This window comes from Siniperca chuatsi, linkage group LG6 (genome assembly GCF_020085105.1).
Source record: "Siniperca chuatsi isolate FFG_IHB_CAS linkage group LG6, ASM2008510v1, whole genome shotgun sequence".
Lineage (NCBI taxonomy): Eukaryota > Metazoa > Chordata > Actinopteri > Centrarchiformes > Sinipercidae > Siniperca > Siniperca chuatsi.
Genome location: NC_058047.1, coordinates 1,189,127 through 1,211,063, shown reverse-complemented (window position 1 = coordinate 1,211,063; position 21,937 = coordinate 1,189,127). Strand labels below are relative to the sequence as shown.

The window sequence follows — 21,937 nt, the reverse complement described above, 5'->3', positions numbered from 1 at the left end:
CGTAGAAAATAGCACGAGCAGCCCAGGTAGGACAGCAAAACTCTGTTAAAACGTTTTGGACACACATTCAAATAAAACTTCCTCTCATGCTGCTGATGATGCATGTTCCACTTTTAAGTTTTCTTGAGCTCAAAGCATTTCATTCTAACTCGAACGTGTGTTCGCGGTGTACCTGCAGCTTAAACTGCCTGTAGTCGAGAGTGTTGCTACGGGCTTTTACCATGAAACAGCTATAGGGCTTTTATGTTTTCAGCGCTTGTTTGTAAGAATCAGAACAGGATGTTCATAAGGAATTCATATGGAATTTTCTGAATATTGTTATTTTTGGTTGAGAAGTTGAAGATAGAAATATTTGGTTTCACGCGACACGATCTGTTAACTGTCTCAGCTTGCCGCACACAAAATCAGGAGTGAAGCTGTTTCATCAGAACTCGTATCGTCATCAGAATATACAACAAATTTATGACATGTTGCGTATTTTCTCCAGATTGTGGAGCTCTGTTTTTAATGATCCAATAAAACCTAAACTCTGTGTCTCTGTGTGTCTCTTGCCCTGTTCAGACGCAGTAGGTGTGTTTGTGAAACATGTAGTTCCAGGCAGCGCAGCAGATCACAGCGGAAACATCCGAATCCACGATCGACTGATCGCTGTAAGAACCTGCTCTGATTTAATCCTTAATTTTTACCCGCACGCGTCAGTAATTGTTAGAAAGTCAGACTCCCCTTCTCTTCATACCTAATCAGACGTTCACTGTACATTTCATAAAACATGTAACAAATTAAAATGTAGAGAAATTACAGCCCAACCTGATCCGAGCCCATGTCTTTCACTCCTTTCCCTGCCTATGTCTCTACCTGTTGTCTCTCCTTTATTATTTGTTTTTTTAACCTGTCTTTCTCTGTCTCCTGTCCGTCTCAACAGTTGGACGGCGACAGTCTCCACGGTCTGACCAATCAGGAGGTCCTGGAGGTGATGAAAAAGACCGGTCAGACTGTCGTCCTCACTCTGGTCAGAAAGAAACCCAGAGCCCTGGAGAGATCCCTGGATAAAGGTAGACAGACAGATGGACGGAGGGACAGATACATATAGACAGTCCTCTCCAGGCTTTTGGAGAGTACCAAGGACCTGAGGTGTACATACAGACACAGCAGAGGAACGGGTAGTTAGATGCTACGTATCATACTAAACGCTAATTCTTACTGAAGCGAGACTTATAGTCTGATGAGCAGCCCCGTGCAGTAACAACTAATAACATTAATGAAGGCTGTATTCGCCCGTTCCGGGGTTTGTACATGCTGGCTCACTGAAGAGGCTTAACGGGACAGAGCCATCGTTAATGTTTGGTGGCTCCACATGAAAATAACTGAATAGGTATAATATTACAAAAAAACATTTATTAGCTTATTTTCCCTTTTTGTAGGTGTTTTTAAACTGATATTGTCCGCTGTGTGTACTACAAATGAATCTCCTACAGATGTACGTATCTCAGGCGACGATGTGGTAAAGTGACTTTCTGTGTGTTTATGTTCCACTAAGTTCATGATTATATTGTATTAAAACAATAATCTTCTCCTGTGAGAGAAGTTAACTCTGTGTTAAACTTATCAGAGCTTTGCTTCCTATTTCCTGTCTGAAGCCTCTCTGCCTCTGTCCTCTCACCCAGATTAAGATGACAAATTTGTTTACAACTCTGTGTAATTTTCTGCGATTCCTCCTCCGCCAGCGTCCAGAGAGATTAATTCGCTCGGTTCAGGGTCATTTTTTTGTCTTGCGATCGGCCTGCAGCCTGCACTGGTCAGCCTCCAGGCCAGAGAGAAACAAGTGATTTTTTTTTTTTTAAAGAAGAGGAGTGCAGGGCTCTTATCTCCTCCAGACGTCTTTTTATTTCATTACTGAGAAAACACACAGGACTGGAAACCAGCAGCCTGCAGTCTCAAGTTTTCAACTTCTTATATTCTGGTCATTTCTGTGGCTCTCTTATCTACAGATACTTATGATGAGTTACGACGAGCCTGACGGGAAAATAAACGTAATTTTTATAGATGACCAACGGTAACTATCAGTCAGGCGGTCAAAGGTCAGAGCGCCCTAACCCTGTAAGAGGTCCATAGCCGGGATTTTAGGGGCCCCAGGTGAATCATACAAACGGGGGAGATGGAGCACACTTTCAGACCTTCATGCCACGAATGCTAGAAATGGAAGAAATGAATATTCTTATGTCTACTGTGTGTGTGTGTGTGTGTGTGTGTGTGTCAGTGGAGAGAGGGGAGTCTAGTGTGTCATTTAGGAGATCATTGGAGGTCAAGGCTCGCTCGTCTGGGTTTGACTTTACGACGCTAAAACTCGAACCAACGTACCCAAACACAGCACAGCTAATAAGGGGTGAGCACACACACACACACACACACACACACACACACAGCTACATTTTCCCCACGTGCATCCTCCAGGATCGTACGAAACAATATACTGATGATTCAGCTGTTATTTGAGCGGAGGACAATGTAAAGTTTGTCCTGAGGGTGGCGCTAGAGGAATGCGGGGTCATTAAAAATCTAAAGGGGTTTATCCTCTGAGGAGCAGGAACATCCACAGCAGGTTTCATGGCAATATGGCCGGTTACGTCAATCGTGTAATTGATTAATTAACTAATCGTTTCAGCTGTAATCACAACTCTGTATCGTCCCTGTGGAGAAACTTCATTGCTCTGTTTATCAGCGTTAATTACAAAAAACGCATAACTAAATACAAACAAATAAACAGACAGAAGTATACAACCCCATGTAACGCACATCCCCACAACAGCTACTCCATTCATCCCAAACACGCTGGGCACTGAAGACGTATATGAGGCCAAAAAACATGATACATTTTAGTGTTAAGTAGATTAACTACCACAGTTATGAATTACTCTTTACAGCCACTGTTCTGCCAAGTGAGATTTCACAGTCACAGCTTTATATTTCTCATTTTTACAGGCAATTATTTACTTAGAAAACTGAAAAATATCAAGCATTTCCTTAAAATGTATCTACAGTTCTGTGAAACAGGATGTGGATTCATGGAATGAGCGCACGATCACACGGTCCTTAAATCTAAAGACATGAGTATCAGTCAATAAAAACCCTTCTCACTGAAAGCTCCTGCAGACATGCCAACGCAGGCCTCTGACAGCACTCCTTTCTGAATTATTTCCTCTCTTTTTATTCCTCATTAGCTTTACTAAGTGGCCAAAACGCCACGCTAACACTTAGCAAGCCGCCCGCCTGCTCCCAGCCAACAGATGTAAAGTGTCCGAGCTGTCTGACAGCCTCGCAGCGATGTATTACCCTGTTTATTCAGCCAAACGCTGCAGATTAATTGCCCTGTGAAGGACGAGGTTAGCAATGCTAATTTAATCAGAGGCTGATGTTGTAACACCGCCAGACCTGCTGCAAAATACCTCAACATGTGAGGAGATTTGTGAGAACATGGAGGTGTTTTTCTTTAGCTCAGCAGTGGTGGTTTCCTCCCTGAAATCATCCTGAAGGGTTGGAGAGCAGGCTGACGACAGTTCAGCAGGTTTTCCTCAAAGAGTCGGTCTGTAATCTGCTCCGACTGTCAGTGTTTCATGTTTAAACTGCTACAGTCACTCTGCTCTGGAAAACCCATTTATTCTCCTGTGATTTAAGAAGGTATTGTTGCTGAAACGTTTCTGTGTGTGTGCAAATGCATTAAACACACACACACAAATGCACAGTTGAAGTTGCTTACTTTACAGTTTACATTTCAGTCATTTAGCTTTTTGCTTCTAACCGGTGAATTCCAATGAGGTGACCGTCGGCCTGGAGCAGATGTAGTGAAATGTTTGTACTGCAGCAGAACTACAGTGCAGGTTTTCTTCTAGCTCTGCTGTGTAACATACTAAATGCGTTACTGTTAGTACTAGTAGGCCAGTTGCAGTGTAGCTTTGGCTGCAGGTGCTACCGCAGTTCTGCTTTGCCCCCACTAGTTATTGTATTAGGTATGAACGAGCAGCAACAAATGTTTACCGCCGACAGGAAACAAGAGAACAACTTTACGCACACGAGCACCAAACCACAAAACCTGAAATGAAGGAAAACAATAAATATAAGTTATTTAATGTAACAAAGAAGATAAACAATGCGATACATTCGGATGTGAGGCTTGTTGTGTGTAGTTTAAAGTGTTGTGGAGTAAAAAAATGAAACAAAAGGCTACGCAAAGCAAAAGGGGTTGTAGGCTCTGGCAATATCAAATCTAATGTGCAGGTAGTGTATATGGTTAAATCCGAATGTTCGTGATTATGTCCATGATATTGCACGTTCAATAAGTGCACATTATTTCCCATAATGTCCCGTGTCTCCACAGCGGGTAAAGGCTAAACTTCCTGTTCCACCACTGCATCATTATGTTTTGGCAAAACACTGCAGAGCCTGCAGGCGAATTTCGGCCATATTTGCATAAAGTTAACTTTCAACCCCTCTGTTTATTTAACATCTCTGGTCAGTCCTGCGTTCCCTGCTGTTCCATATGTTATGTATGTAAGAAACTGTGTCTGTAATCAGGGTAGGGGCTTAGGGAAACCTGAGTTCCCCAGCTGTACTAACAGGTGACGCCACGAAAATGTAATGTTCTCCTGCAAAATGCTAGAATTGATCAGTCAAAGAACGGCAGCACAAGCCACTGCTCTCTGTAGTAAAAAGGCAAATACATCATCACCTGTCAATGACATAATGTATCTTGTCTTCTGGCAAAGTACTGTTCGACATGCCACCACTCTCACAACTGTATTTGTGCTGCAGTGCTACTTCACTCGCATCACTTCCAAGTACGCGTCGTGTTACAGTACTGGAGGTTTTAGTCGATGAGCTGTAGGAAGCTGCTGTGTTTTAATGGCTGAATTGTGATTTTTACATCTGTTCCACTGCTTACACAGGCTGTTATCTATCTGTGTGTGTGTGTGTGTGTGTGTGTGTGTGTGTGTGTGTGTGTGTGTGTACACAGCTACAGATGCAGAACTGATGGATAAATGGGAGGTGGCTCTGGGACCAAAGTACCAAGTTCTGGTGAGACCACAGTTTTACACAGTTTTCACTGATAGTGTCCATCTTGGATGTTCAGTACTGATGATTGTAATGCTGCTTTCGTGTGTGTGTGTGTGTGTGTGTGTGTGTGTGTGTGTTGTCAGGTGGTGAAGTTGGATCCTGTCATTGAAGACGATGCAGAGCTGCAAAAATCCTCTAAGGTGAGAAACCGTTTGAGGAAACATCTAAACTGAAGCTTTATTACACTGTTGGAAGCGTAGGACAGCACAGTAATATATTAATATGGTCATTTTGGAGGCTGCAGGTTGTGGTGCTGCTGAATTGTGTTGCATTATACTGAGAGGTATAACGCTTTTTTAACAGCCCATCAATGCGGGTAGGTGAAATATTAGAAACAGTTCAGCAACATCACAAACTACATCCTCCAAAATGATCACACAGTTAAATCAACACGTCTCTGAAATAAACTGACAACTGAATTCTGTAATCTGTGTTTATGCTGGATCTTTTCTTCCTGATGTCTTGTATCGTTGTGTACAGCTGCTGCCCATCCACACTCTGCGTCTTGGAGTGGAGTTGGACTCGTTCGATGGTCACCACTACATCTCCTCTGTGGCCCCTGGCGGTCCCGTGGACAAACATGGAGTCTTGAGACCAGAGGACGAGCTCCTGGAGGTAAATACGTGTACACTCACACAGACAAACTGTCAGACTAGTTTTTATTTTTAATTTTTTACACATTTTGGAAATCCTGCAATGGGTTTGAGGCAACGAAACTTTAGCTCAGCACAAAAACTGGAAGCAGGGGAAGCCAGTCTAGCTTTGTCAGCTTCATAGCATAGAAGTCTATCTAAAAAAACTAAACCAGCACAGGCTGTTGGAGGTGTTTCTTCTTAAGCCAGCATGTGAGTTTTGAGAGCAAGAGTTGTAACAATGCACAATCCTGACAACCCCACTATGAATTCAGGACTTTTGAGATGCAGTGTCCATCGCTAACTGTTACTAAAACCACAATGTCTCCTTTTTACATTTCTATTTCTACACCAATAAACAAGATACAACGTGTAAATCAGACTTTATTAAGCTAAGCTAGCAGTTTGACCTCTCCCTGCAGTGCACCTGTCGCTCCAAAATCATCTCTTCTGGCAAAATATAAACTCCATATGGTGTGCCACAAGGCTCAATTGTGGATCCACTACTTTATGGTCTTTATATGTTTCCACTAGGGATCATCATCGAGCGACAAGTGCAGAATTGATCTTCACTGTTAAGCTGATGTCACCCAACTCTTTTTAGCTATTGATCCTGATGATCTTTACTGCCTTGAAAACTGCATCTCTATTAATGTAAGGCTGACCCTATGGCTGCGCCTCTTGTTAACTAGAGGTAATATCTTAATCTATCTATAATCTATAATTCAAGTCTCGGCGTAGACATGAGAGCCAGACGGCCATCTTGAGTCATGACAGTCCCGTAGTAAACTACGGTGGGTGCACATGTACTGTAACTATTCATGTCACAGTTTAAAGATCTTTAATTTTGAAATGATGTGGCTCTATATCGTAGGAAATGAGGGGGTATATTTTTAAGTAAAAATGGTATGGAGTTTGGTGTGTGTGTGTGTGTGTGTGTGTTTGTGTGTAGGTGAATGATGTTCAGCTGTACGGTAAGTCTCGTCGAGAAGTGGTGTCGTTCCTCAAAGAAGTGCCTCCTCCGTTCACTCTGGTCTGCTGCCGACACCCGACCTCTGACCTGGAACCAGAACCTGAATCTGAACCAGAACCTGAACCAGCACTGCGAACTGGACCTGGACCAGTAAGACAGTCACAACCCAGTGTGGAGGAGGTGAGAGAATCAAGGATCACACAGTATCACAGTCAATATCAATGTCACAGTATTACTGACAATATTTGTCCAATATTGATAATTCATATGACAAATGTATTCAAACTGTTGGCTTTTATTTACAATTTGCTTTGAATTATTAGTTCCGACGTCAAACCGTCAATACGATCATATTGTTGCTAAAGCGATAAATGATAAAACGCACACGCTGAACCATTCTTTTGTGGCGTTTGTTCAGATCGAGCTGAAGCTGTCGTCGATGCTCTGCAGTCAGACAGAACCGAGAGAGAGCGTCGCTGAACAGCAGCAGGCAGTTCGACAGGTAACCCGTCTGTCTGTCTGTCTGTCTGTCTGTCTGTCTGTCTGTCTGTCTGTCTGTGGTGTTTTCCTGCACACGCATGGCATCGCGTACACGCACACAAATTAGACATCGGACCGTCATGACAGTGAAAAGGCTTTGGTGGAAGCAGTTGAATATTTACAAATTACACACTCAGAGTTTTAATTCAGAGTTTAAGTTTGTAGCATGAAGTTTTGCAGTGTAAGCTGAAGGACACGGACACACAACAGCTTCATAGTTCAAAGGAATGCTTTTGGATTCATTTGAGAATTAGATTTTGAATTTGAGATGAATAAACATTATTAATAGGATGGACTGAGAGGTTGATTAAAGGATAATTCTGTGACATTATTGGGTTTTTTTTTTCTACCACAAAATATAAAATATTGCATTTTATTTGTCATCTTAATCGGATTTTGTTTTACAAAAAAATGCATAATTTTGATGTGACTGCAATATACAGCTAGTTATACATGACTCATACATTAATGCATGACAATGGTATTTTTTACTTTCTTGTTTTATATCAGAATCTCATCATCATACTAGAAATTAGCATGATGAGCATGTGTGTGAGGAGCATGGATGCATTCCAGTAATAATAATAATAATAAAAAAACTTTTTGAGGCAGTTGGCAGGTTAGCTCTTACGATAACTGAATTTAGGACATTTGATTGTCCTTTTGAATATTTACCAAGAGTCTGTTGTCCCTTGTGTGTGTCAGGAGCCGGTATCCCCAGTAGAGGAGGTGCTGATGGAGGAGAAGACTCGACACAGCCAGGAGGAGGAGGAAGAAGAGGAGGGGGAGGAGGAGGAGCAGGATGAAGATGAAGAGGAGCTGGCTCTGTGGTCTCCAGACATTCAGGTGTTGGAGCTGCAGAAGGAGAGAGACAAAGGCCTCGGCTTCAGCATCCTGGATTATCAGGTAACATCAACGCTGTCCTCCAACATCCTGTCTGTCTGTTTTTACATTTATGATCATTCGTTTTTACCTTTCAGACAAAATAATGTGCAGCACATTGCATGATACAAGACAAACTCACTCTGTCTGGTTCAGATGTGTTGGCGATAAGTGAAAACTGAATCTTTAGGTTTTCTTCTGTTGGTCGGAGGAACCAGACGTTTGAATTAATCATCAATGAATCGAGATTAATGGATAATTAAAATAATCGTTAGTTGCAGCCCTAGAGGAAACTTGGATCTGGATGAGGTCTTGGACTCGTTCACACCTGTTCTGTCTTGTCCGTGTCTGCGATGAAATAAAGCACAAAAGAGAGCCTGAATTATTTGGTGAAGAAGAAGATATTTGAAATTTTGGAGCTACAAGGGTGCGCTCTACTAAAGAAAGCTGTATGTGAGGAAGCAGCTAAACCAAAGCTCAGTGACAGAAGTAAAAACATCTGCTTCCCGGAGAATGGCAGGAGTTGGACAACTCTGACATGTTGCTCCCAAAACATCTCTTCCTTTCTCAAACATACGTGAACCTGAACTTTGCCGAGTGTTTTCTATGTCTTTAAGCCACCCGTGAAAAGTTTAGATACAGTGTAAAGAAAATTATAGGATGGATAAAAGTTCAGGTCCAAAGTTTGTTGATGATCCGGAGGGCGGTGTGAGAATAAACTTTGGTAACTTACACCATCTCAGAAGAGTTAACTATGTTGTTACAGTAGCTTGAAAACGTTAGGAGGTGTGTGTGGAAGTATTAGTTTGTTTTGTTCGACATGTTCAGCTCGTCTCAGATTTTATGAAATCACGTTTTAGTGTTTGAAAGTGAAAAGTGAGCCGGAGAGATGCAAGAAATTGAGTTCTAATTTCTTCTAAAGGCATTTTAGGCATGCGTGATGTGCTGTGCATCATCAGTACGTTCTGTTGGGTCCAGAAGACGTTTTAATTGTGTCTCTGTAATTTCTAACACGAGTCACAGTCATTCAATAGTTTGTATTTGCTGTGTGAAACAGCTCCTGCGGTTAATGTTTTATTTCATATAAACTGTGTAATTCCTTACGCTGTTAGCAAAGGTGGTCTTTGTTCTCAGCGAGGTTTTCCACCTGCGACATAAAGCAGTGCAGACACTCTGAAGTAGATGTCGAGATATTTCACTGTATAAGTGGAAACTTCGGCCTGCTGTGCACTAGAGGAAGAGGCGAGGGCTCGCCGAAGTCTTTAGGATTCATTCTGTGGGGAACGTGAACGCTGAGATTTTCAGTCAGAACCGAAGTGGTGGACCAGACAGAAATCTGACATTTATAGAAACTGTGCAACAGAAACGCACTCACACAGAGTTAATTACCTCCCTGTGGTTGTTTCACGGTGGAGGTGGGTGAACACACGGTGAAGCTGGCGTGGTTCGGCTCACCGCTCTGTGGTTTGTTGATGGAATAAAGGCACCAAGCCGCCTCTACAGAAGGTACAGTGAGGTTTCTGAGTGTAACAGTGGACAGCGGGACAGAGTGACTCATCTGCCCGCTGATCAACAGGATCTGTTCTTCTTCTTCTGTTCGTCTGCTGCGCTGTGACACAGCTTCAGCTCTGTTGGCAGGACCGTGCCGCTATTTTTGTAGTAATAATGATAATAATCATAATACATCATTCGGTCAACGTGACTTTTTTGGTTACACTTTACTCGGATAGTCCGCCTGCAGGTAGCTCATAGAGGATTTGTAATATTTCAGCAGCTTATATTTAAGCTGTTTTCTAGGTTTGGTTGGGTTCAGGCACAAAAACATCTCTCATATACTCTGTTGATAATCTGGTAAACATCTACAGACAAAGCCAAACAGTTGAAATGTTACAAATACTCTATAAACTATCTGTAGGCGGACTATTCGAGTAAAGTTACCGATTTACTAATTAATTAATTTAGTTTTTTCTCAGTTACGTTCGTCCTCCTCGCGTGATGATGTTTAAATAAAAAAGTAGTAAAAGTTGTAGTGTGTTCAGATGCTGACCCGAATCTCTGATATCCAAAACTTGAGAATCAGCTGCTGTGTGAATGTTACCCCCCCCCCCCGAAAACAGTCAACAAGCAAACATGAACATCACGAGTAATAACTACGATGTACTGTGAGAATGTGGTTGTTTCTCACAACGTAAAAGAAGTTGCCAAACAGCCAAGAAACCAGCCATAGCTTCTGCTACAAATGCTTATCGGGGTAAACCTGGACCCTGTGGAGTCCATAATGCAACTGCCGTCTTTCATTAAACCCCCCCCCCCGCCTTACAGATGAGGGGCACCGCTGCTCCAGTCAGTTAAGGTGCTTTAGCATCTGAGAAGGATACCTCCTGGACGCCTCCTTATGGACATATTCTGGACCCAGAGGCAGACCCCGAGGGATTATGGAGGGATTATATACCCTATCTGGACCCGTAACTCCCCGGGATGGGGTGGGTAGAATATCTAGGATGCTCTGCTTAGTCTGCTGGTTCTGGATCGGTGGTGGAAAATGGATAGATGGACAGTTTTAATGCGTCACTCAATCCTGTATCCACGTAGTAAATGTCTCCGCTGATCTGATGTCGACCAACAGTGCTGCAGTCGAGCGTTCAGGAGGTCTGTCATCGGTTCTGGAAACACATTGTATTTGTTCCTGATTAACCAAGACGTCATTATTTTGGTTGGAACAACCCAGAGTCCCCACAGGAATGGTGAAATGAGTTCAAATCGTTGTTTGATTGCTGCAGTGACTGAAACATGAGTTCATGTTCGCTGTCTGGGGAGTAAATGTGGGAAACCCTGCTGTGCTTTCCCCACCCTCCTTCAGCACTTTATCTTTAGGCACTGCTTCACCTCCAAGACCCTCTGCCTCCTCCCTCCTCCTCCTCCTCCTCCTCCTCCTCCTCAGTCAGATCCAGCTGAGGCGGTGGGGGGGAGCTCCAGGTTAACTCCCTGTTGGTCTGCATCCGTGTCAGCCTGCACATACAGCATCTGCCCCGGGGGCTGGATGTATGTGAGCGGTGAAAATCATTATTTTTCTTTAGAAGAGAACATTTGAACTACATGATAAGAAATGAGAGATTAACACTTAATGTTCGTTTACATGTAATCAGATGGTGTGTGTGTGTGTGTGTGTGTGTGTGTGTGTGTGTGTACTTGCTACATAGTGAGGACAAGGGGCTAGGGAATGCGTTATGTCAGTTACGGTCCTCACAAAGATAGAAAGTACAAGGATGTGTGTGCGTGTGGCTTCCTTCGCTCGCGTCTCTTTCTCCCGAGGACGGAGGAGACGTCTTCATCGAACAGGACGTCCTCGCTCCCTCCAGCGCCATTTTGAGGAGACAGCCACTCATGGCGCATCTGAGCCGTGTCGAAATAAGTTTAAAAGAGGAACACCTGGCGTCTGACGACTGCGGCTCCACTGCTGATTATAGATTATAGATTATATGTCGCCTGTGACTGAAAGAAATAACACAAATGGGAAACGTGTTTATTGCTGAAAGAACAGAACAGACGTGAGGGAGGAATAACACCAGCTGGAAATATTCTAAATAAAATCTGAAGCTTTTTATCGGTTTGTGAAAGGCTGCAGATACATAAAGCCCGACGTCCTCTTCAGGCTCGGGTTGATATTTCGATAATAACTTTATAGCTGTATATTAGCGGAAAATAAGAAAAGCCTTTTGGATGATGAAGAAAATATAAAGTTGTTTTCATACTTTGTTATTTTACGACTACATATGAATAACTATAGAGCCGCCGTTGTTGCTGTCATCCCTGTTTCCACAGGTAGTTTGTCTGATTACGTTATAAATATTATTAATGTTAATGAGCTGTTTCCGCTCTGTTTCCTCGGCCACCAGATCAGCTGACCGATCAATGAGCAGATTCCGATCGAAGGGCGTTGCCGTCCCGCAAACAACTTCTGCATAAGATGTGGTTCCTCTCTCCTCGTCTCCTTGTCTCCTCTGTCCTTGTCTCCTCATCTCCTGTCTCTTCTCTCTCTCGTCTCTTCTCTCCTCGTCTTCTCGTTTGCTCTCTCTTCGTCTCCTCAACTCCTCATCTCCTTTTCTCCTCGCTCCTCATCTCCTTGTCTCCTGTCTCCTCTATCCTTGTCTCCTCATCTCCTGTCTCTTCTCTCTTCGTCTCCTCAACTCCTCGTCTCCTTGTCTCCTTGTCTCCTCTCTCCTCATTTCCTGTGTCCTCTCTCCTTGTCTCCTCTGTCCTCGTCTCCTCATCTCTCTCCTCCTCTCTCTTCTCCTCTCTCTTCGTCTCCTCCTCTCTCTCTCTCCTTGTCTCCTCTTCTCCTCTCTCCTTGTCTCCTCTTCTCCTCTCTCTTCGTCTCCTCCTCTCTCTCTCTCTTGTCTCCTCTTCTCCTCTCTCCTTGTCTCCTCTTCTCCTCTCTCTTCGTCTCCTCTTCTCCTCTCTCTTCGTCTCCTCCTCTCCTCTCTCTTCGTCTCCTCTTCTCCTCTCTCCTCCCCTCTCCTCTTCTCCTCTCTCTTCGTCTCCTCTCTCTCTCTCCTTGTCTCCTCTTCTCTCTCTCTTGTCTCCTCCTCTCTCTCTCTCTTCGTCTCCTCTTCTCTCTCTCTCCTCCTCTCCTCTCTCTCCTCTCTCTTGTCTCCTCTTCTCCTCTCTCCTTGTCTCCTCTTCTCTCTCTCTCTCTTCGTCTCCTCTTCTCCTCTCTCTTCGTCTCCTCCTCTCCTCTCTCTTCGTCTCCTCTTCTCCTCTCTCCTCCTCTCCTCCTCTCCTCTCTCTTGTCTCCTCTCTCTCCTCTTCTCTTCTCCTCTCTCTTCGTCTCCTCCTCCTCTCTCCTCTCTCTTCTCTCTCTCGTCTCTCCTCTTCTCCTCTCTCTTCGTCTCCTCCTCTCCTCTCTCTTCGTCTCCTCTTCTCCTCTCTCCTCCTCTCCTCTTCTCCTCTCTCTTCGTCTCCTCCTCCTCTCCTCTTCTCCTCTCTCTTCGTCTCCTCCTCCTCTCCTCTTCTCCTCTCTCTTCGTCTCCTCCTCTCCTCCTCTTCTCCTCTCTCTTCGTCTCCTCCTCTCCTCCTCTTCTCCTCTCTCTTCGTCTCCTCCTCTCCTCCTCTTCTCCTCTCCTCGTCTCCTCCGAGACACATTTAAATGAGTGGAACATCCTTTTTGGGTGCGTCTAATAATATTTGATAGAAACTCAAGGCCTTACATGGAAGCAAGCAAACCTAATGACATCAAATCTTTAATCAAATAAATAAATTAAATTCAAATCTTGATGCTGTGCTAGTTATTCTGTTCTGTTGATGTATTTCAGTGATAATATTGGTCTTAATTTCCTTTCTGATTTGCATTAAGGAGGTTTTTTAAAAGGTCTCAAGTCTAAGTTGATTGCTGGGAACAGATTTTCAGGCTTCTCTGTTTAATGATTGTGCGTTTTCATGTTCAGGCTGGTGTTTGCGTCTTCTTACAAGTTTGAAAATTATACATATTTGTTATATTCTCTTACAGCTGAACTGCTTTATAAAAGATGAAAAACTCTAAAGACGGTTAGTGCTCCTCACTGGTTTCTCCGTTTGGTGTCGACAGTTTTTACAGTTCAAGTCTAAACCCAGAGCGGCTCGTCCCTCAGCTGTCCGGATTCTGTTCCTTTACTTCCCCCGACGGTTTCTGAAGGCGGATGATGAATATTAAGACGAACTCTTAGTGTTGCTGTTCTGTAGCTGACCTCTGACCTCTGCTGCAGGCGGATCCCACAGTACCCCAGAGGTCAGGATCAGTGTTTTGGCGGCAGACAGTCTGGCAGACTCAGCAGCAGTGGTTGTTGTGGATCTAAGTGTCGGGGGGCCTCCGTGGGGCCCCAGCGGCCCCCTAATGGAGATAAGTGAGACCCCTTGGTTGTTAAGCAGCTTTGGGGCTCAGTATCAGTCTTTTAGCAGCGTTCCCCGTCCGAGCTGACCTCTGGTTTCACTGGAAACGTGAGCTTAGACGGTGAACGCAGAGGAATTACCACCGTAACCGTCACACACGACGTTTACTCCGTCTAAAAACACAAAACTATAGTTTGTGTTCGCCGCTTGCTGCCATCTTAGCAGTAACTGGAGAAAGAAAAGCCTAATTCGCCCAAAGAGATGGAGCTGGCTGAGGAAGAAAGGCCGAGACACCCGTCCATCAAGCAAACGGACACACAGTTATTTACCTGTTTCCTCCCGTGAATCCCCCTCAGCTGATTTTGTGCCCGTTGCAGCACACATGCCGTTCGCTACGATAACAGCGGGAGATTTGCCAAAAGTCCCTGATTACAGACAGAAGGAAACAAAAGCAGCTTCTCATTTTTAGCCGGTAACTATTGATTTCCAGGTGATTTAATAAGCCGTGGCTCGCTGACGAGAAAGAAAGCTTACATGTTTCAGGCAGAAAGTCAGCATCCAAACTGTAGAAAACGTGGAAATACAGAAGCAGCATTGTTCTTATATTGCAGGGTCGGTTCTGAGGGCGACGGCAGGACGCAACACGAGGCTCTGCAGGTCCTAAATGCAGCGTTTCTTTAACGTAACCTGTAATTCCACAGATAATGTTCGGTAATGTTATGTCCCCCCCGGACTGATTCGCTACAGAGGCGGACGGGAGATACTGAGACAGTCACTAAGAGGAAAAGTTAAAGATCAGACGAGATGGGCTCAATATGGACAGACAGACGGACATGTAGGTGGATGGATGGTTGTAGGAGGAGGTAGTCGGGACAGATTGTAGTGTTTGAGAGATGTTGGCTGACAGCCCAGTTTTAACTAACTCAGGACAGCATGTCCAAAACCTGAACAGGTGGACTGTGGCGAGACCTCAGGTGCAAGAATTTTTATATTTCCACGACATCAATCCCTGTTTTTTTTTTTTTTTCAGTAATAGCAGTTCAATGTAACGACTGGAGTGAAGGATTCAAATTAAGGACGATCATTTTTAAACACACCAGGGACATTAGAGATTGTGTGTGTGTGTGTGTGTGTGTGTTTTACATCAATGCTGCCTTAAATGGACAGTTCAACCAAATTAAAACAAACAAACAAACAAAAAAACATAGTTTCCCACTTCCCTCCAGGGGCGTCCAGCCGCGCAGATCATTTCAGGGGGTTTTGTTGATGTTCTGATATCAGCTGTTGAGATTTCTGCTGCTGCCCCAAAAAACAAAGGAGCTGCTTAAAATTTCATTTTAAAAAGCTTTTTATTTTTAAATTTTTTTAAGTACAGAAAATATATATATAATATCTATATATATATATATATATATATATATATATATATATATATATATATCTATATATATATATATATATATATATATATATATATATATATATATATATATATATATATATATATATATCACAGTTCATTCAGACTCTCTTGGTTTTCAGTCTTAAACAACAGATGTAACTCTGACACACAGAGTCCGCCCACATTCTGACCAGCCAATCAGAAGTCAGATGCTGATTTCTCTCACTTCTTTACCTCGTAAGTGGTGTCGTTCATTATGGAGGCTGTATAATGACATCACCTGTGTGTGTGTGTGTGTGTGTGTGTGTGTGTGTCATGGCTGGTTGGTCTTGGCTTCGGCCTCAGATTTTGGACAATGCATCCTGTGTTCGGAGACCAGCTGGGACCGACACACACAACCACACACACACACACACACACACACACACACACACACACACACACACACATTTTTGTACTTCTACACTTGTGAGGACGTCTAAAACAGCCTTTTGAAGAAGCAAGGACCAAACAAAGAATCCACACTTTCCAAAACTGTCCTCACTTTCTAAAGTTCAACCTCAGGAAATCCTTTCTTGAACGACGTGTAAATGAGAAACCTCGTTTTTTTTGTAAAGCATGTCACTGACGTGTCATGAAATGTCCTGACTTGAAAGAAATGTCCTCAATTTCTAACCCACTTTCCCAAAATGGCCTCACTTTCCAGAAACATCAGTGCGTAACCACGTTACTCTCTGCAGTAATCTTTTCTTAATCATCACATAAACAAGAAACGTGGTTTCTGTAAAGGACGTCACTGACATAAAATATATATTATTAAATATCTCTCACACAAAAGAGAGAACATAAAATAGCTTTTCACTTTCCCGAAATGTTGTCTTTTATCAGAAATTACCTCCCTTTGCTTAGAGAACATTAGCAAAAGCTAAATAACCAACAAATATAAGCAGTTTTTACTTTCCACAAACGTCAGTCAGTCAAACTTTATTTGTATAGCACCTTTCATACGGGTTAGTGCAGTCTGAAGTTTTAATACGAATACAGTAAATCAGCAAAAACAAAATAACCAACAAAAACAATTAGTTTTCAATTGTTAGTTACATGTAAGTAAAATACATTAAATACAGTAAGAAAAAACTTACTTATTATCTTATATTCATCTTTCTTCCATGTTTAAAGTGCATCCATTTAAATGTAAATCTGCGTCAGTGAACACCAGAAACTCAAAAATCTCATGTTCTGACTCGAGTGTTTCACCTCCGAGTGAAACTGACTCTTCGACAATTTTCGAAAAATAAAATGAATCAACTTCTCTCACAAATCTCTCCCTCTCCCCCCTCTGTCATCGATATCTCTCGCCCAAGGGCACGTCGGTCCAGCGCTCCTGCCAAAGTATTTCCTGTTACTGACTCTCCGGCTGTCGGAGTTGAGTGAAAGATGGTTGAAGGCAATAAGAGAAGAGCTGATCGGCTCTGTCTGTCTGGACTCAGGCTGATAGTCTCCACTAAAAACTGACACCTTTTTTAAAATGTGACCAGTTTCACACCTGAAAAATGCGTCTTCTCCAAAGATTTTCGTCGTATCTGAGTGGAAAAACCTCTGAAGTAGCATGTTGATCATCAGAGAAACAATAAAAATCAGGTCTGCCCGTACTACTACTACAGACACATACTGATCAATTCTTTTAACTATATCAGATCCATCACACTGGAGCGAAGTGACACTAATGGGCTGGTGTCCAGTTGTTTTAAGGACACTATCAGCACTCTGTATCATCACAACCTCTCATTAGTGTCAACTCCCTTTTTAATTGAATTTTAGAAAATATACAGTTGAATAAATGTAAATCTTTTCTTGAAGATCTCAGCACAGGGCGACTGTAGATAGAGCAGGTCGTGGTCTGTGGTTTGACCCCCCCCCTCCTGTCCACGTGTCCCTGAGCAAGGCACTGAAACCCATCTGTGTGTGTGTGTGTGAATGGGAGGCAAATAGTAATTGTTAAAACGCTTTGTCAGCTGAAGTAGAAAGGCAACCGGTCACCCAATTAAACGACAAAACTGCCCTTCAGAAAGACACATAAGAAGTGTTTTCCGATCTGATGTACGTGTCAGCAGTCATTTTCAAACGTGCGCTCAGCGTGTCCGTTAGATCTGATTCTTCTGGTGCGAAACACTGAAATGTAAAGACAACTTTTGTTTGTTTACAGGAAAACTCCACCGGGCACAGACTTCGCGATTCGTTCGGGAAAGAGTTATAGTTAGTGTTACAATAACTGCTTTAAGGTTAGGGGGACCTTTTTTGTTGTTGTCATGGTTACAATAATAACTACTTGGTTGAGGTGAATGATGGTGGTCCTGGTTAAAAGAAATGAACGTTGACTGTTTTGTAGGAAAACCGTGTCAAAGTCCAGCGTTTTGTTGTATCATCATCCATACAGCCCGACCTCCCGATGACTTTGTCTTGAACGTAAACGGGCGCTTGCTGAAACGACACGTCATTTTTCTTGGGTTGCTCCACTCTTCTGGGTTCAGTCTTTCCACCAGACGTTGAACCTGCTGCAGGGATTTGCTGCCATTCAGACACAAAGAGCATCAGTGAGGTCCGACACTGATGCTGGCGATCAGGTCTGGCTCTCAGTCTGTGTTCCAGTTCTTCCCCAAAGGTGTTGGATGGGGTCGGGGTCGGGACTCTGTACAGGCCAGTCCAGTTCTTCCACACCAAACTGGGAAACCCATTTCTTTATGGAGCTGCTTTGTGCTCGGGAACACTGTCATGTTGAACCAGAAAAAAGACAAACACAAGCTGTTAACACTATCGTCTAAAATATTATTGTATGCTGGAGCATTAAGATTTGCCTTCAATGGAACTAACACAAGGAAAAACGGACAAAATTATGTAGACAGGAGCGTTCATATACTTTTGGCCATTAAAGGTCCAGTGTTGAGGATTTAGTGGCATCTAGTGGTGAATTTATAACCATTTGAACACCGCTCGCCTCGCCCTCCCCTTCCAAGCGTGTAGGAGAAACTACAGTGGCCGCGAAACTTGATAAAGGCCCTCTCTAGAGCCGGTGTTTGGTTTGTCCGTTCTGGGCTACTGTAGAAACATGGCGGTGCAACATGGCGGCCTCCGTGGAAGGGGACCCGCTCCCTCTGTAGATATAAACGGCTTATTCTAAGGTAACGAAAACACAACGATTCTTATTTTCAGGTGATTAAACACTAATGAAAACATACTTATAAATATTATATTTCTGCCGACAGCTGCTCCTAAATGTTAAACACTGGACCTTTTAAGTGTATATTCATTATAAGAAAATGGGGGGAAAAGTATGGAACGCTTTTTGTTGTTGTTGATATTATCAAAGGCCCTGAAAAGTCTCCAGTTTAAAATGAAAATATAAAGTCTAAAGTCATGTCTCAGACCTCTTAAAAATACTTTGACTCTGTGTTTATTTCAGTTGTCAAATCATCCAGAGTTTCATTCTACCTGCCATCATAAAGGTCTTAAAAACTTTGTGTAGACACTCTGCAACCTACATATCCAAAAAAAAAAAAAAAATACCTCACAACAAGCCAACCGTGGAAACATTTCACTACTTTTGGCAAAGTACATTTTAAATGTCTTTATTTTTTCTCCTACATTTCTGATATCTTCACTTTTTGACAGCAGGGGCCTTTCTTTTTCCGGAGGATCTTGTAGGAGTGGAGGACTTGAGTTCTGACTCCTCACCACCTGTAGCCATGTTGTTCAGTCTAAAAATACAGCGCAGCTTTGTTCTGGCAGCCTGAAACTTGGCACAGCAGCTCGTACTGCAGCGCGGGCGATGCCCAGGGTTCAGCACAGGGGAATTCACAAAATATACATCCGCTCTAACCAGGAGAGGGTTGTGAGGGTTTGGGTTCTGGCAGGACCGGGCCGTCCTTCTTGTTACTGTGGTTAAACAGACGGAGCCGAGACGAGTTTATCTGTTTGTATTGCGGACAGGACAAACTCCAGTCAAAGTTCTCCTTCTGTGTTTTTGGATGAAGTTTGGGGATAATAAATTACCTCCAGACTTCTTGTGTTACTTTAAAACTTGTTTTAAACTTCAAAAAGACAAAACATTTAACAAAAGCTGAAACCACTGATGTTCCCACTCATATCCATATACTTAATATGGAAAATACTTAATGTTGCAGGTCGGTAAATTCCTAATCATTTCCTAGGAGGCTTCAGGGAAAGAACTCATTTGGTTCATTAATTATAGGTAAAATAGAAACAGTGGTCAATTGGTAAGCTCATTATTAATAAATGCTAAGCTAGTTCACAGCAGGTCAGCCGAACGTACAAAAATCTGTAATTTCCAGACGTAAGAATATAATTTAACCTGTCTCTCTGATGAAGAATAACTTTTCAACAATAAATTAATGACAAATACATTTTTACTTTATTATTTATTTAAATTGAGCAGTTTTTTGATGGAAGTTCTTCTGGAAATGATCAACGGCTTATAAACTCAATACAACTGACAAAACTTATTAAAATGATGGGAGTGGTTTGATAGAAGTTTGTCTCTATCTTCTCTATAATTATTACCAAATTACATGTTATTTATTTCCTACAAAACTTTAAAGAAATTAGAAAATAATGGACCCGTAAAATGAAGCATCACCCAGTACTGCACTATGAATATAAATACAAAACTCATGTTGAATCTCATTCTTATAGTAGCACAGCTTGTTTCTCCTTTTTAAAAACGCGAATAATCTGTAAAATCAACTCTTTCTATAAAAGCTTGCTATCTAACATCCAATGAGTTAATTAATTAACTTTTAGTTTGAGTTCATAGTGAATAACCAGAACACTCATTCCTCTGAGGAAGTGAGGAAAATCAGTGTTCGTCTCTCCTCCCCACGGTGATGTCACGGTGTACTGACGCACCCTGGAGTACACTTCTACATCAGAGCGCCAAGGTGAGAAACCCAGTTAAAACAAGATTATCAGACGGCGTTAAGTTGCTCTATAAAGCTTTACTTGCTGATATTTTTGATTTAATATTTGTAACTTGAGCATGGAAGTTATTTCTTAACATGTGGGAATAATAATCTAGGCTCAAAGGTCCTCTTACTAGCTGTTTTTAAACTTTCAACTGCATCTCACAGTCTTCAGCGAATGGACGCCAAAATCCATCCTTGGAGACAAAGGTTGTAACCTTTTCAGAATCAGAATCAGAAATACTTTATTGATCCCCGAAGGGAAACTCTTTGTTACAGCAGCTCGCCTTTACGTCAGTGCACACAGGAGAAAGTACTAGCAAACAATATAATACACTAAAAAAACTATAAAACAAGTCAGAAAATAAATGAAGTACCAGGTGGGTATAAGTATAAGATAAAATAAGTGTGAAGTACCAAGTGGGTTTACCGGTTGATGATGATAATACAGTATAATAATACAATGTAATAAGCAGTGGTGCATGTACTGTCGAGTTAAGTGTAGCTTATTGAGATTATTAAGATATTGCACAGCAGTGATGGAGGTATATAATATCAATATCAATAAATAGGAAAAACTAACATGGGAAAACTAAATATTGCACAGGAGTATTAACACAGAATATTGCACAATTATTCAAGTATTGCAGAGATGTTAATGATCAATGTCCAGTTTAGTGTCTTCGGGTCATACAGACTGACACTTAGAGGGAGGAGCTAAAGAGTTTTTACACAAGGGATGGACATACAGCACACACAAAAGCTCAAGGATTTGTTCAGAGTTCTACTTTGGCCTTCTCTTACATGAAGATTGATGGTGTACAAATACTTACGCACCCTCAGAGCCTCTAGCAAATTATGATTACAACACATTAACTCTCAGACGGATCAGATTTCAGATGATCCATGGCCTGAAACTTGAGCGTGTTGTGATATTAGATATTACTTTTTGCTACTGAGAAGTGGTTGGAAAATACACAGTTAGGTATTCTGTCATGTTGTGCTTTTAAATCTGAGCTGTTGACGGGAGTAAATGTTCACATCGACCTCCTCCTGCTGCTGAACGAGTGCTGAATTTCACTGTTGGGGCGTGAAATTGTCTTTTTACACGTTCCGGTCCTCGTTTTTTAAAGTCTCACATCTCAGCGCTGACAGTTTGTGTTTGTCTCCTAAGGTCTGGTCATTCCTGCGGCGTCTCTCGGTTCACTTCCACACCTGATTCCCCCACCTCTTGTTTGGGTGCTGTGACCTTTGACCTCCTCACCGTTAGCTTCTGTAAAGTTGGAAGTTCAGGAAGTGAATCTTCCTCTTGCATCGACCTCCCGTCTGTATGTTTGTGTGTTGTTGTGCGTTTGTATCGGTGGTCATTTCTCTGGTCTCTGTCTCCCCCTGCCTGTCTCTCTGATGCTTTGCCTTCCTCTCTCTTTGTTGCCGCATTTACTCTGAACGATGGGAGCATGTCTTCCTCTCTCTGACTGTCGGCCCTGCATTGGGGGAGGAAGAGGAGGAACAGGGAGGTTTCTGTATCACACCTGTGTTAAAGAGTCACACTCTACGG

At 42.5% G+C, this 21,937-nt stretch overlaps 1 protein-coding gene across 7 annotated transcripts in view; it reads left to right on the top strand.

The window, feature by feature from the left end:
• The window catches only part of patj (PATJ crumbs cell polarity complex component), a 135,591-nt gene that overhangs the window by 20,824 nt on the left and 92,830 nt on the right, over window positions 1-21,937 (top strand). For all 7 annotated transcript variants that reach the window (XM_044198942.1, XM_044198943.1, XM_044198936.1 and 4 more), the window contains 9 exons: window positions 562-650; window positions 923-1,052; window positions 2,258-2,383; window positions 5,009-5,070; window positions 5,193-5,249; window positions 5,590-5,724; window positions 6,694-6,894; window positions 7,133-7,216; window positions 7,960-8,160. In XM_044198942.1, the coding sequence (XP_044054877.1) occupies window positions 562-650; window positions 923-1,052; window positions 2,258-2,383; window positions 5,009-5,070; window positions 5,193-5,249; window positions 5,590-5,724; window positions 6,694-6,894; window positions 7,133-7,216; window positions 7,960-8,160 (1,085 nt within the window). The remainder of the gene's footprint in view (window positions 1-561; window positions 651-922; window positions 1,053-2,257; window positions 2,384-5,008; window positions 5,071-5,192; window positions 5,250-5,589; window positions 5,725-6,693; window positions 6,895-7,132; window positions 7,217-7,959; window positions 8,161-21,937) is intronic.